General features: G+C 37.5%; 1 protein-coding gene across 3 annotated transcripts in view; it reads left to right on the top strand.

Annotated features, from left to right (window-relative positions):
• LOC127433995 (UV radiation resistance-associated gene protein-like) overlaps positions 1 to 16,241 on the top strand; it is a 177,735-nt gene that overhangs the window by 98,731 nt on the left and 62,763 nt on the right. For all 3 annotated transcript variants that reach the window (XM_051686404.1, XM_051686405.1, XM_051686406.1), the window contains one exon: positions 3,420 to 3,495. In XM_051686404.1, coding sequence (XP_051542364.1) covers positions 3,420 to 3,495 — 76 coding nt within the window. The remainder of the gene's footprint in view (positions 1 to 3,419; positions 3,496 to 16,241) is intronic.

Below are 16,241 nucleotides of genomic sequence, written 5' to 3'. Positions count from 1 at the left end.
TAGAATGGAAAGCCAGCTCTTCGGTCATGTCCGATTAAAAAGAACTGAAAGAGCCGGTCCACGAACTTTCAAAGTTTGCCAAGGATTAATGAGAAGCTGCTATGAGCATGCGTCTACTGAGGACATGAACGAGCCTGGGGCGAACTGTAAGTTTCTTTAATGACAAACAAAACGTACTGGAAATATGCTTATGACTAGTTTTATTAAATAACTTTTCAATTAAAACATGCATAAACTTTTCAGTCGAGAGATGTAAATGAATTGTTCATTATTGTGCATGCAGATTATATTTTAAATTGTTATAAGCGGAGTCATGGACTCTGGTGAGTTGATTAAGACTAGTTTATTCTCTTTATATACTTTAGACATGTAGAACATATCTGCGTTTGTGAATCTGTGCCTGTATTGGGTGCTTTAGGTGCAAAACTTTAATGTAGGAAACGTATCCAAGATGTAATTAATATTTGTCAGTCACATTCGACATGCAGGATCACAGAATGAAACACTGATGACAGTAAACACCTTTATTATTATAACTTGATTGAACAAAAGTTAATAATCAGCAATATACATATACATACATACATACATATGGCTTTATTTAAATGTTTAAGCGACTCCGGGATGTTAGAATTACGTGCTAGAGACATCATTACATGATGACGTAAAAGAACAGCTGAATCGGTTTTTGAACCGGTTCATGGAAACGAACTGTCCGAAAGAATCGGTTTGCGGAAATTAAAGTTTATGTTTACTGTTCAGCCGGTTCCTGCCTCCTCCTTGCCTGTCCTTATACTGTTACGGTGATGCCGAAACCCGGGAGGGAGGAGGGATGCGCTGTCACGGAATCCTCGCCTGGGGACGGAGGGGTCGCTTCCGGCCACCGACAGATGGAGGAACCGTGGCCGTCTGCCGAGAAGGGAAGGAGCAGTTCCATCTGCCAGGGGATGGAGGACTCACTGCTGTCCGCCAGGGGAAGCACAAGCTTGCGATTTGGACCGGGCGACAGCGCGTCCGGGAGCCGGCGAGCAAGTTCTCCTCTCTCTGCTCTCTCTCTCTGTGTGTCTCCGCTCGCCCTTTCTCTCTCCCTATGCCTCCCCTCGTCTCTCCCCCCAGGTTCACAGGAGGCAGGGTGGGCCACCGGCTGACAGAATGGCCAGAAGGGCAGCGTCTCCCCTCCAGAGATGGGGGGGGATTTAGTCAGATCAGTGGCGCCCCAGCCTAAATCGACGGGGGAGGAGTGTGACGAGGAGGGGGGCGTGGCCAGGCCGTAATGGAGAATGGCCGGCACTGAATCAGCTGATCAGCGGGAGAGTGAGATAAAGGGGCGGCCGGAGATGCCGATTCGAGAGAGAGAGACGCATGTGGCCGCGCTGCACGTTTGTTTATATTGGTTTTAAGTTTACCATTAAAGTTTATGTTTACTGTTCAGCCGGTTTCCGCCGCCTCCTTGCCCGTCCTAAGACTGTTACAGTGACCTTATATAGACAGGTGTGTACCTTTCCAAATCATGTCCAATCAATTGAATTTGCCATAGGTGGACTCCAGTCAAAGTGTAGAAACATTTAAAAAATGATCCATAGAAACGGGATGCACTTGAGCTAAATTTCATGTGTCATAGCAAAGGGTCTAAATACTTATGTCAGTGTGATATTTCAGTTTTTTCTTTTTAATAAATTTGCAAAGTTATCAAAAATCTGGTTTTTGCTTTGCCATTATGGGGTATAGAGTGTAGGTGGATGTGAAAAAAAACATTTAAAGCATTTTAGCACAAGGCTGCAACATAACAAAATGAAAAAAAAAAAAAGAATACTTTCTGAATGCACTGTATATATATATATATATATATATATATATATATATATATATATATATATATATAATCATAAAAATTAGAGTGCGGCCCTCAAGGATACAGGGATCCAGATTTGCAGCTCCTGACCTTTCCGAAGTTGAGTAGCCCTGCTCAAGAGTTTACTCAGAGTGGTGCCAAAAACAAAAAGCATCCAATGAGCGGCAGTTCTGCAGACGGAAATGCCTTGTTGATGAGAGAGATCAACTGGCCAGACTGATTTGAGCTGACTTCGTTAACTCCGATAACCACTCTGTACAATTGTAGTGAGCTGAATAGCATTTCAGAATGCACAGCACTGCGAATCTTGAGGCGGATGGGCTACAACAGCAGAGGACCGTGCCTGGCACTTTATTATGACCACAGTGTCCCTTATAAATTGCTTAGTGAGCATATATCATTACTTTTTTCACAATATAACTGTAACTTTAAAAAAAATGTTTTTATTTATTTAAGAAATATTACCCAGGCATATTCTTGATTGGTTTCGTGAGATTCAACCACAAACCTGTGGACTCTGTCTCCCAGAAGTTCAGGCTTCCTGACTCGTATGAATCAGTCAGCCAGTCAGATTTGAATGAGCGTTTTCTTTCAGCTTTTGTCCTTTTTGTGTGCAATATGCATTAGATGGTGAGACTTACTTCTAATCTGCTACCAAACTGAAATGATCTACTATTACAACAGTCTAACGTTTTTTGGAATTTTCCGCTCATGGGTTCCCTCAAGCTGTAATAAATGACAGCGTATTGGATATTGGATATCAATATTTATATTGATGATTGATTATGTTGTCAAAGTGAATTGATTAGCTAAAGATGAGTGCTGTCTACCTCAGACACCCAGTTATGTGAGGAGCATGTACCCTCTCATATTGCATTATTTTATTTTATTTTTTTTATCAAATGTGTTCTGAAGTCTTCCATTCTGAGTAAATGCTTCAATGTGCACTGTTCAAAATTGCATTAATAGTCCAGTGTGTCCATCTGTTGTGAATCTTGATGGGTTAGTTGATTATCCGTTGCTCTGATCTTGACATTGATATTGTGTGCTGTTTGGCCTTTTCTCAATCATGATTATACTCGTGGTTTAAGAAGAACTGACCGAAAGAAACAGGCAGGAATGATCCATTTTTAATGGATAATAGATTGTGTTTCAGACATGCATTTGAGAAGCGGATCAGAACCAGACCTGCAGAGCTCCAGGCGGTTTCTTAACATCTGCAGAAATGTCTTACATCAGAAAGGGACTGTTCCTTTGAGATCTTGGAGTTTGAAGCATCATCATCGCTCTGTGAAAGAGTCTTGACTCTCAATGTCCATTTGCAAATACAACGTTATGACTCAAGCTTTGGTCTTTTTTTTTTCGCTGTTTGTTTTGTCCAGTTTGACTGATGACCTGCCATGTTCATTGTTGTGTGTGAAGTTGTCCTGCGCAATGTTATGAACTGATTACGACCTCATAAAAAATGTTCTTTGCTTTGTGTTTAATATGGGAACCATGTGTTACTGTTCAGTGGTGAGTGCTGAGGCCTTTTCTCATGATGTCTTTGTGCTGCTCTTGTTTGCAGGTTCCCCCTACACCCCAGAGGAGAGCGTTTCCAGTTCGAATACGGGGTCTACTTGCTCAACAAAAACATCGCTCAGGTAAGATACATGCATGTCCCACTGTCTCCACTTTCATGTTTCCATGGAAATAACATATTTGTCTGTGTAATTGTTCATCAAAATGTATTAACTTGCACCACCTCCAATATTACTTATGTTTTGACTGGCATCACCAAGCAGGCTTACTTTTTAAACCTCCAACCATCTGGCACCATTCTAGTATGTAATGCTCACTTTTCTCAATTCAATTAGTTCCCGAAGGATAAAATCAAGTCCCACCCTACAATATTTTTTCATTATTTGTCCTGTTTCATTCGGAAATTTGTCAGATTACAGAAGTAAAATAATGTGTGAACACTGTTTCATGCTGACTTTAAAGGAATATTTCCCCCCAAAATGAAAATGTTCTCATCATTTACTCACCCTCATTCCATCCCAGATGTGTATGACTTTCTTTCCTCTGCAAAACACAAACAATATCTCAGTTCTGTAGGTCCATACAATGCAAGTGAATAATGATCAAAACTTTGAAACTCCAAAAAGCACATAAAGCAGGACAAAAGTAATCCATATGACTCCAGTGGTTTAATCCATATCTTCTGAAGCGATCTAATCGAGAACAGACCAAAATATAACTCCTTTTTTCTACTATAAATCTTGACAACAGCAGTCTTCTTGGCAATCATGATTTCAGCCTCAAATACACTTATTTGCACCACATAGTGCCCTGAGCATGCGTCAAACACTAGGAAGTGTAATCGATTTAAATCATGTTCATGATTAGAGACTTCAATGGCAAGATGTACAGTAAAAAAGGAGTTACATTTTTTACTTTTCTCACACAAAATCGATTAGATCACTTCTGTAGACATGGATTTAACCACTGGAATTAATGGATTACTTTTATGCTGCCTTAATGTGCTTTGGAGCTTCAAAATTTTGGTCAACATTCACTTTTATGGACCTACAGAGCTGAGATATTCTTCTGGCCATTGCTCAAATCCTAGAATTCGAATCAATAGGGGCCATTCACACCAAAGGTTTTGTGTTCGTCTGCTTTTTTTTTCAATTGTTTTTGTAAGAAAACATGCACTAGATGGAAGTCTTTGACCTTTACACCACGTCTCACTGTTTTTTCAGTGTCTCGAGAAGGGGCTCCATGTTTTTTAGATGCAGTGTCAAGTTAAAAAGAACTTTAATGTGTGCGTCTTGAGACACCTGTGGAACACTACGTTGCATTCAGTGTGAACAGCCCCTTAGGCAGAATTCTACATCTCAAATGTAATCTAACCTAGTTCAGTTTGCCTGGTAAATACAAGATTAACACACCTCCATGACTGTGGGAGAGGTATCCAGGCCTGCTGTTCTCCAGCTGTTGCCCCAATGTAAAGTGGAGATAAAAACTACATAATAGACAGCAAAAGGGAACAAGGAGTTTAACCGAATAGGGCTATCTCTGGCCCACAAGAGCAGCATGCAAATTGAAAGAAGGAAAACATAGCAGCAGTGGGTACAGAGTAAAATGTAAGCTTAGCCAATTAGGGGAAAACATATATATCTGTCACATTTGATATACGCCTATATTTGTAATCTTACTGTGTGATGTCCTTCGTAGCTTGTTCTTCATAATGTCTGTCGCTTACTATTTCCATTCCACATCCCCTTAATGAGACCAAATGTAATGCTTTGCACCTTTGCCAGAAATCTTCATTAACCTTGTCAGAGTTTAGGGCAAGCTAATAGACTTACTTTCATTAAGTTGACTGTGAGTTCAGGTCACAAGCCCAACAGCAGGCAAATTTTAAGCTCATCATTTGTGAAGTCACTCACCCAGAGTAAAGACATTTCATATGAGCTTGGAGAACTCTGTATTTTGATGCAGTTTAGTTGGTTGGACTGTACCGATTTGGTCTGTAGTATTACTATGCCTTCAGTTGCACCTGGGAAGCTCCTACGTTCAAGTTAGGCTGACATCATTAAAACTTGTCGTCATCAAAAATGGAAACAAAATTAATGGCAAAGTCTTTTTATTGTTTCTGTTGTACCAGTGGATAAGCATAGCTGAATACCCCTTACATCACTTTTCAGATTCCTAACGTCATCGTTTTCAAAAGTATGCGGTACCAGAGAGTTTTCGAAAGTCTCTGTTTTCGGTGAAAATGCCATTCCAGTGTGGATGAAAGACAAACACTTAACAAAATGAATGCATTTTCAAACAAAAAACATATTAGTGTGGACGTGGCCTTACTCAACCTACATAATTTATTAATGCATGGTATCTAACAAATTATTTGCATAAAGCAAAATGTGAAGGGTGATAATTTAGATTTACAATAATTGACTATGAAGTTCTGCACTGCAAAAAAAAAAAAAAGCTCAAGAAACAGAATGACATCAGATATTAAGACATGAGATATTTTGGCTTTTTTCTAACAAAATTTGGTGGGGTTTATGCTTAAAACAAGAAGAAACTATTTTCCAATGGGAAAAGAAAATTAAACATGCTGAATAAAGATTTTTTTCTGCCATTTATGGTGTTCTTGCTTTTTGGCATTTTTAACGTGGACACGCCCCTTCCAACGTCACAAAACTCGGCAACTCAGGTATCAGATTCCTAGTTTTCAAGTAAATATGACTTTGCTTGGTCATTCATGTGCATGAATTTTGTAATTACAACAATTATGACTTCATTTCAAGGCTGCATCAGCTAACATGGCTACGTAGAAAACCAGATGAGCTGTAAATTTACTGGATCTTTCCTTTTTGGTGTTGCCTACATATCAAAACCAACGATCTGTAACCCATTGCATCTTTCCAGCCTTTTTCTATTGCCTCTGTGCAGCATCTGTGGAAATGTCTGTGAAATCTCGTCTCTTTTGCATGCCTTTGTGTCCGATCGCTCGTTTCCACTATCACATGTGTTCCAGTTTGGCAGAGGAACCAGTCCAGAGAATCCATGACATGCTGAGTCACAACACATGTCACATTTCTACTTCTTTGCTCTGGCCACTGTGTCTATTCCACGTTCCTCGGCGTCCCCGCACAACCGAGACACGCCCCTCCCTAATCCTTATTCCGTTTCAAGTACTTGGCTGCTTCATTGACCCCTAAATGTTACAAAATTGTGCTGGGCTTTTCCTACATAATATTATTTGGCAGTAACTAGCAAGCAACAGGCTGTTTGTTATTTAGTTTTTTCCCGGCCTCTGCAAACTTCGGTTGTTTTTCTCTGACCTTTCCTTCTGTCCTTAATGCATTCCATTCGTTAGCTGTAGTGGCTCTGTGTGTCCGGCTGCTAAGACTAAGCATAGATCGAGTTTCACAGCGCTGCTCTTGTTCTGGAATGGAGGAGATTAAACGTCTATCTTTTATTAAATTGTGTGCTTTACTGTGTTTGAAAATGATCCAAGCAGGCAGGAGGGAGAGAAAGGAGGGGGCGTTTTAGATGCTTTGAAGCAGCGCGGTGACTGGATGTTGTTTTTATTTAGTCCTTGTGTCATGGGAGGAAGGGAGGAGATGTCCAGAAGAATGTTAGGTGGCCAGTGGGGTTTCGACTGGGAACTTACTGTATGTCTTTGTGTCTGTAGTGAGTTGGCAACACATTGATAAAAACACTCAAAACACTTTTTTTTCCCCCAGTATATTTTGCACCAGGGTTATTAAAGTTTGACATTTTTAATTTAGATTATATTTCTTTTTTGCATTGCAAGAGGTGTGAAGAATGTGAGCTACTCTCTGATGATGATTTATTTGGAGACAAGCAGATATGAGAAATGCATTATACCATAATAATTGTGATCACAAGCCTGCAAAGATGCAAATTATACATCATATCAAGCAGTTCACTGTCACGATTTGTTATGATTGTGTTCATATCAACATCAAACTTTACTGGAGTTCACATGAACCGTACTCCAGACCACCTTTTCAAGCAGACTCGGGTGCAGTTCGCAAGTGTGCACCCGAGTTAGGAAAACAGCATATTCACATCATCCAAATGAACCAAACTTTGACATCATTCGAACCCGGGTGCACACCAAAAGTGCTAGTGTGAAAGCACTCTGACTAATTTGATGATTTTTTTTGTTTTTTCAAGTTTCATTTTTTAAATTTATTTTATTTTATTTTTTTTTATATTTAGGGCTAACAGAGTTAAAGTGGTTTAATCATTGTCTTCGGAAGTGATCCAGTTGGTTTTGGATGAGAACAGACCAAAATATAAATCCTTTTTTTTTTTACTGTGCATCTAGACAGCAGTCTCCTTGGTGGTCATGATTTCCCAAAAATCATGATTTTGCCTAGACACTGCAATGGCAAAATGTACAGTGAAAAAGAAGTTATATTTGGTCTGTTCTCACCCAAAACCAACTGGATCACTTCAGAAGATACTGGTTAAACCACTGTAGTCTGATGGATTATTTTTATGCTTTGTCTTTATCTCTTTATCCTTTTTGGCGCTTCAAAGGCCTGATCACCTTTCATTTGCATTTTATTGACCTACAGAGCTGAAATATTTACTAAAAAATCTTCATTGCATTCAGCAGATGATGGCATTCATCTGTGATGGCATGAGGGTGAGTAAATGGTGAGAGAATTTTCAATTTTGGGTGAACTATCCCTAATGCATTTACTAAATATAATTGAAATATGTTTACCACTTTAAATTATCAGGGTCGTCTAGTGTTAAATCATGTTAAATGATGCGGGTTTATAATAGGGCTGGGCGGTTTTTCTGATGAATTCGAATTTGCATGTTGACACAATATATTTCTTTTTTTTTTTTTTTTTTTTTTTTTTGAGAAATTGAGATTTAGCAAAAAATATTGCAAACACTAAAGTTAGATACGTTGTAAATCCACCAAAGGCTTAATAAGGAAGAGAAAAAGAATTCATAGCGCTTATCTTAATGCTGCTCCTGATCTGATCAGCTGCACGTGTGTGGTGCTGCAAATAAATGTGACCAGTTAACAACACGGAGACTGATATAAAAGACGCATTAGTTACGTGACAGTTATGGGTGCTTCATTTCAAATCATGTAGAGGCTATATATGGGAGAATGAAATATCTGCCGCTACTTTTGCCATGATGATTCAGATAGATCGCTAATTATTGCTTTGTTCTGTGATGTGTTTCAAGTGTACTGCATCTATAGCCAACATTTGGCAAGCGATCATTTTGACAAACTTTGCTAGTTGAATTGTAATGATAAATTTCATACTGCTGCGCTGCTCAGGGTGAACTGCTTGAGGGCACGTCTCTATCTGCAGGGGTTTATGAGAATATACACAAATTGTTTGATATAAAATTAGTACTTTCTAGATAAACTTCATAATTTATATATATAGATTTCTAGACAACTTTCTAGATAGACTTGGTTTAGATAAAATTAATACCTACACTGGCTTATTTTGCAATTTTCTTATTCTATTATTTCTGAACATCTGGGTTTATTAGATTTGAATTTATTTTACATTTACACTCCCCATGTAGTGCATTTGAACATTTTTCTTGCACACCTTTTTTTCCTATAATGAAAAGAACTTGGATATCTCTAACCAGGTTGCCTTGCATTCTAATAAAAACGTACAATTTGAATCATGTTGAGTACATATAAAAGTTAAAAAAAATCGAATTGTGAATCGTCCATAAGTTTGCTAAAAAATTTTTTTTTGCCATATCGCCCAGCCCTAGTTTATAATAGTTTCAAATTTTATTATATGCTTCACTAAAATTAATTTGTGGTCATTTTGAAGTCATTTTAGTCTCAGTTCTTCAATTGATGTTTTATTTTTTTATTTGTATTTCAGGTAATTAAATGTTTAGTTTTCTTTTTAGTTTTTAATACGATGATAACACTGGTTTGCACCATCGTAGCCATGCATTTCTTACCTGGATGTTGTTGTAGTGCAATTGGTGCCTTGCCATTTATTTTATCATTTTATTTTTTTTCTTGTTTGTCGCATTATATAGCAAGTTTGCCAAACAGGTCTTCAAACTGAGGAGCAGCCCTAATTTTTTAGGAGGTAGTCAGGCTTGGCTAGCACACTTCCTTTGGCTCAGAATATGACACAAGGAGGACAAATTAAATGTTCTGTAAAGAAAATAGAAAAAAAAAAAAAAAAAAGCAATTTTCTTGTCTTTTTCATTCATGTTAGATAACAACAACAGCCGCTGTCAAGTTCGTAGACTCCACTGTCACAACAACATCTGGGATCTTGTGAATTTGTCTTTTAATAGTCTTTTTGTTTTAAATTCTGTTCTCTTTGGAACCACAACAAACACACTTTTGCTGCTGTTGTTTAATATATTTCATCTGGATCATCCTCAGTTTGGAGATTTGGACAAAATAGTGTTTGTGTCAAAGTGTGTTTAGAATAGCTTCCAAGCTTTAAGAACAGAAGAACTCAACTTGTTAGGTGTCTGTTTGTCTGTTTGTGTCATTGTCTAAATCAGGGGTCTCAAACTACCGCGGGAGATCTGGGCCGAATTCGGCCCCCAAAGTAGTCTCAAATGGCCCCTTCAAGTGAGTTTTACTCATTTGACCCTCTTGTGTAAATGTAAATCCTCCCCTAGGGGGCAGAAGTTCTGAAATCATCAGACCTCAAAAATTCAATGGAGCTTAGTGAGTGAATTAGGCCCCTAAAGCCTAGCACAGCTCCAAGGACGGATTACCCCCTCCCGAGACACTGCATAAATTGAACGGTGAAAGAAATATTACAATTAGCACTCAGTTGCCAAGCTCTAACCTATCTTATTTGGCAAGGAGCGCTGCAGGAAGGGCAGTGTTGGGAATTAAATCCAGTGTGGTTAGAAGATTATTGAGGATTTTAGGAGTGGGAATGATGTAGGTCTAGCACGGTGCCCCATTCACTGCAGAGCCAGAAAAACCTGGCAATAACATCACTGCAGTACGACTGGCTCCAACTGGATCTTAATATTCTGTTCCAATGCTAATACCCATTTCTTGGTGCACACATGATTGTACATTTGATAAGGAGATTTTTGAGAATGCAGTAGTTTGTTGGAAGCCTTTTTGAGGTACTGATGGTAAAAAAAAGCTCTCACAGTTTTGTTATTTCTTTGGCCCTGTTTACACCTGGTATTAAAGGGATAGTTCACCGGTATGACTTTCTTTCTTTAGTGGAACACAAAATGAAGTTTTTGGTAGAATTTTAACCCAATTTCATTGAATGGAAGAAAAAAATGCAATGAAAGTAAATGGTGGTAAAAGGCTTAAAGAAATCTTGTTCACCATTAGTGTCATGACTCATGGCTGTTATCTAACTATTCTGGTATGGAAACCATATGAACTTGAGGTGAGAGAGGGTGCATGCAAACCCTACATGCTGTACCTTTCTGTCTCAGTTTGATTCACTGAATCACACATATTGCAAAAAGGTAACTGCTACTATTAACATACCAAACGTCCTGTGTTAGCGTTTTTCTTTAATAAGAGAATAAACAAGGCCACAGTGGTGCTTTATGAACTAAATCACCACACTATGTGATTAATCACTAAATGGACTTATTGTATATATTCAGAAAAAATTTCCATACGTCACATTTAGCATTTACCTCCATTGGATTGTGTACATAACCTTGGAGTATGCAGCCATGAATGTTCCAGAATGACTCTTCATTAGATGTGGCGGTATTTTTCTTACATTATCGTCTATGACTGATTTACTTTCGTTTTTTTTTTTTCACCCCCACGAACTTCGGTTTTAATTCCTTTTTCATATGTTTTTCTCATTCTCGTCTCCCTTCCTTGTATCCTATTTCTCTTTCTGCGGCTCTTAACTTTGTCTTTTCCCCCCAACTGTTTGAATGCAAATTTCCCATGACTGCGCTTTTATCTCGCTTGATTTATTTTGCTCTGTGAAAGAAAGATCAACACAACATTGAATGAGTCACCTGTGATTGCCATCATGGGTTGTTCACCTCAAGATCAATCCAAACAACCAGAAAAGAGGAGGATGAGAGTTAGGGAGTAGGATCATGGACTTGGATCCTGTTTAGTCATGTTTGTTTCATCCGATTTGCATATAAATCCATTGTAATTAACGAAAAAGTGAATAAATCTGATCTGTATGTTGGGAGTTGTCAATATCTAGTGATCTGCATTGGTTGCTGTCGTAATGATGTAAGCCCCAGCGCGATGCAAATAGACTTTTTTTAAACAACAACTGAGAGTGGCTTTTATAGAGCTTGTTTACATGCACAGCAATAAGCTGATAGCTATCAAAAATCAGCTTATTTAAAAAAACAACAATGTACAAAATGCGCATTTACATGAGATTTGAAATCATTGTATTATTCTCTGCTTTTGACTTTCCAGACAGCATTGTTCACTTTTGTCACGTTGCGTCCTGAATGCTGAAAAACTATTTCAAACTGCAGATTTTCAAACCACATATGGATGTGGTTTGGTTAGGTTTTTTTTTTTTTTTTTTTAAGGGCTACAAACAAATTAACAGATATGTGGCAGTTACATATTTTTTTAAATTTTTGCTGCCTGAAAAAAGCCATAGAGACCTTGATCGAAGGTTTTCTCAAGCCCATTGCTGATACCCCCTCCCTATGTGTATGTACCTCTCAAATCATATCTGAGTTTACCATTGAAGGCAGCCTGTTGAGTAAAAAATGCTGACTGGTCATATGTACTTATTTACTCTCCCTCCCTCTAATTAAGATCAGACAGGTAAATAAAAGTTGGAGTTGATAAATGTGAGAGAGAACTCTCAAGAGAGGAGCATATTTAGCAGGAACTATTCCCAGGTTTTTCCAGAATCCATCCTCCCTGTCTACCAGTGCTTTTGTAGCAGACCTGCGGTGTGTGAGTCAGGTCCAGAGCGGTCAGCTCAGCCCTCCAGAATTAGCCGGTTTATTGCGGATGTGCTGTTCCTCCATAAAAAGCCTCATCTTTACAAACCGAACTCAGTGAGTCTGTCCAAACCAGCATTAAACTGCGTTTGTTTGCGTAGCCCTGAATCCTGGTCGCCCTAGTTCAGAGGTGCCCAAACTTTTTCCCTATGAATGGCCAAATATCAAACTTGATTGAGGGCCGTGGGCCAAAAGAGATTACAAAGTTTAATTTTTTAAAGGTAATTTTTTTTTCTAGCCTTATGAATCCGTCATCATTTTTTATGTCAAATACTTTAATTTAAACAATTAATTCAATTTTAAAATGGCGTGTTTCAATAATTACAAAATTGCATGATTTCTACATTGCATAATGTGCATTGTTACTGAAACACTTTTTTTTTTTTCTCTCACATATTTCCAAATATTTCCCAAAAACACAGAGTAGATGACAGCATTTCTTCAGATTTGGAATGAGGAGCTTATAAAAAAATAATCGTAGCAACTGCTTCAAGCCAAATTAATATAACAATGAACATTAGTCAGAGATATGATTCATACACCAACAGTGGTTAATGTTCTGTAAAATTATTATTGTATCATTAATAATGTTTTATTTAAAATCAAGGCCATTTAACACATCCAGATATTATTTTTGTTAATATTATTATTAACTACATTATAGCATTTGGTATTTTTAGTGCAGGTGGTCGTTTATAGCGCGAGCTTCCGACACTGACTCAGCAACATCTGCATAACGGATGTCACAAAACAAATAATGTTCAGCAAAAATTCAAATGAAGAACGCAATGGATATATTAATTTTGAACTATGTCAGATTGCAGGGAACTAGAAATGGAGAGATGTAACAGGTGTTTACGCATCTCTCTTCACCATGCAGCTGGTACATTACGCAAAGCATTTTTGCTATTTCTACCTTTCTTGCAAATGTGCTGCATTATGAATAAAGAGGGAGCGCCAAGATATGAAAGGCGCATGCGCTTGCAATGTTAACAGCTTTGTTGATTATAAACAGAAACAATATAGTTTTATTGCGTCGCTGGCTTACGGAGACATGGTATAACGCCATTTGCATGTTGAATTAACAGGTTTAGAAAGGTTTATACATCTGTAACATCTTAAGTTCAGTAACTATGTGACAAAGCACTTTCTTACAGCGCGCTCTTACACTTCTGACACAGCTGACAGCTGCACAAGAGAGAAAGTGAGAGAGAGAGCAGATTTACTCGCGCAGCTTCTTGAATTACAGTTTGATATAAAAACAAGTTTAGTGATTTTATTTGTTTATCTGCATCTATTGGTTTACTAATTTGCAGCTGCACTGTAAAGTGAATAAAAGTGTGCGGGAATTTCCCGCATTATGAACATGGAAATTGTGGGAATTATTAGCCGAATTTCAGGCTATGCAAACTGTATTATATTAAAATATTAAAGTTGCCCTGGTTCCCCTCCTTATGATTTCATTATACAAAAACACAATACTCTACCATCTGCTAAATTAATGCAATATCAATAGGAATTTTTATTTTTAGGTTTTTTTCTTAGGTTTTTTTCCACTCTTGTCATACATAAAGGTGGTCCAAATCAAAGGTCATCTAGTTTGGGCATTTCTGCCCTAGTGTCATTGCCAAACCAACATCACAGGGTACAAGAAGTTGTTTTCTGTCTTTTGGCCCTGTAAAGTCTCACTTAATGTATTGGTAATTTTCATTTTCCTATAGATTAAAGTAGAATTCATCTTTTTCAGCTGCTCTTGCACTGTGGTTCTCAACTGGATATTTCGTTCTTTCTTTCTTTCTGCCTTCCTTTCGTCTTTCTTTTTGCCTTCCTTCTGTCTTTTGTTTTTTTTGCCTTCCTTCTGTCTTTTGTTCTTTTTGCTCTTCCTTCTGTTTTTTGCTCTTCCTTCCTTCCTTCTGTCTTTTTATTTGCCTTCTATCTTTTGTTCTTCCTTCCTTTCTGCCTTGAATCTTTCTGCCTTCCTTCTTTCTGTCTTTCTGCCTTCCTTATGCCTGCCTTCTGTCTGTCTGTCTTTTCTTTCTTTCTTTCTTTCTGCCTTCCTTTCTTCCTTATGCCTTTCTTCCTTCTGTCTTTCTGCCTTCCTTCACTGTAAATTTCTTTCCGTAATTTTAACAGTAAAAGACTGTAGAGTTGCTACAGTAAAAAAACGTTAATTGGTTAACAGGTAGTTACCTTAAAATATACATGTAGTTTTACGGTAAAATTTTGTAAAAATTATTATTTTTTTAATATAAAAATATGATTTTCTGTATAATTAACAGTAAAAATTTATATTATGTTTAACAAGAGAGTACATGTACTTTTTATGGTAAATTATTGTTAAAAGTACGGTAAAAAAAAAACAATACGAATTCCCTGCATGACCCAGTTCATTTCATTATATTTTATGTGAATAGTTATGATTCTTATTATTTTTAATACCAGTTATGTACATTGGGGTGTTCTGTGTTATATTTGATGTAGTTTAGTTAATGTTTATTACATTATTTTAATTTCACATGTGTTACCTTTAGTGGTGTTTAGTGTTTGTGTGTGTGTGACACTGAGCACTGTCTCTACATGTTTATTGGTCGCTTCTCCAGGATGGGCCTCTATTAATAACTTCATGTCATCATGTGCCCTTTTGTAATTACTACGGTGATTAACAATACATTATAAAGTGAAAAGAAGATTTTTACAGTTTCAGAAGTTTAATATATTAAGTTTATCATTTAATAAGATAAACAACGGTAATGCACCGTAAAATATACAGGCATCAAAATTACATCTTGTAAAGCCTGAAAAATGTGGTTACCGTATTTTTTACGGTGAATTTCTGGCAGCCACAGCTGCCAGTTTTTTACCGTAAATTAAACAGGATTTTTTTACATTGTTCCTTCCTTCTGTCTTTCTTTCTTTCTTTCTTTCTTTCTGCAGTGCAAGTCCACATTTTTCTTTCTTCCTTATGTCTTCCTTTCTTTCTTCCTTATGCTTTCTGTCTTTCTGCCTTCCTTTCATCTTTCTTTCTTTCTGCCTTTCTTCCTTCCTTATGCTTACTTTTTTCCTCCTTCTCCTAACCCTTTTTCCTTGCATTTTCTTTTTCCGTGCCTAGCACTACAGTATTTTGTTATTTTATAGAAGCTAGCCGATGCTGAGAGCATGAAACCATTGAAATTTAACACATTTGCAAACATTTAGAAACAAAATATGTTATTAGTTTTGCATATTGTTTGGGACTATGCTTTCTATTTTTGGATGCTGAACAATTTTGGTACTTGGCTGTGTCACCATTTGATGTTGTTGTCAAAAATGTCAAATCTGGTCCTGAAAAGCATAACCAATTGAGAACCACTGATTTAGCAAGCATTTATTAGTTATTATCCAGTCATACCAGGAGAAGACTGATACTCTGCATACAAAGCGTGCAGCTACATAATTATCTCCCTACATTTCACTGAAGGCTCCCACTGCTCCTTGAAAATGTGGTTTATATTTTAATACCATTTAGCTGCAATTTAAAAGGGATATGCTTTGTGTCCCCACTGTAAAAAAAAAATATTACTTCACATCTCTAGCACAAAATAGTTTTTGGCAGCATAACGACCACTGAATTGAGCAGATGTTCACAGAGGTGTGAGAATAAAGCCTATGGACTGCTGTCTCCATTTTCTGAGATGATTTATGAACAAGGGAGGGGAAAAAAGGATTAACGGGCTTCTGAACTCAACTAGTCTAGATGAAGATATTAAATTGCTTGTGTTAAATGTGTATGGCTGCACCTGTCTCAAAAGAACATTGAGAAAATTTTGGAAATTCGAATAAAAAGTCTCTGATTATTTGGTTTGACTCAACTGCTCAGCGCTCAGTGTAATTACATTGCAGTGCGAGTCCACATTTTCAATGT

This window comes from Myxocyprinus asiaticus, chromosome 43 (genome assembly GCF_019703515.2).
Source record: "Myxocyprinus asiaticus isolate MX2 ecotype Aquarium Trade chromosome 43, UBuf_Myxa_2, whole genome shotgun sequence".
NCBI lineage: Eukaryota > Metazoa > Chordata > Actinopteri > Cypriniformes > Catostomidae > Myxocyprinus > Myxocyprinus asiaticus.
The sequence above is the reverse complement of the archived record's forward strand: the minus strand, read 5'-3'. Positions and strand labels throughout refer to the sequence as shown.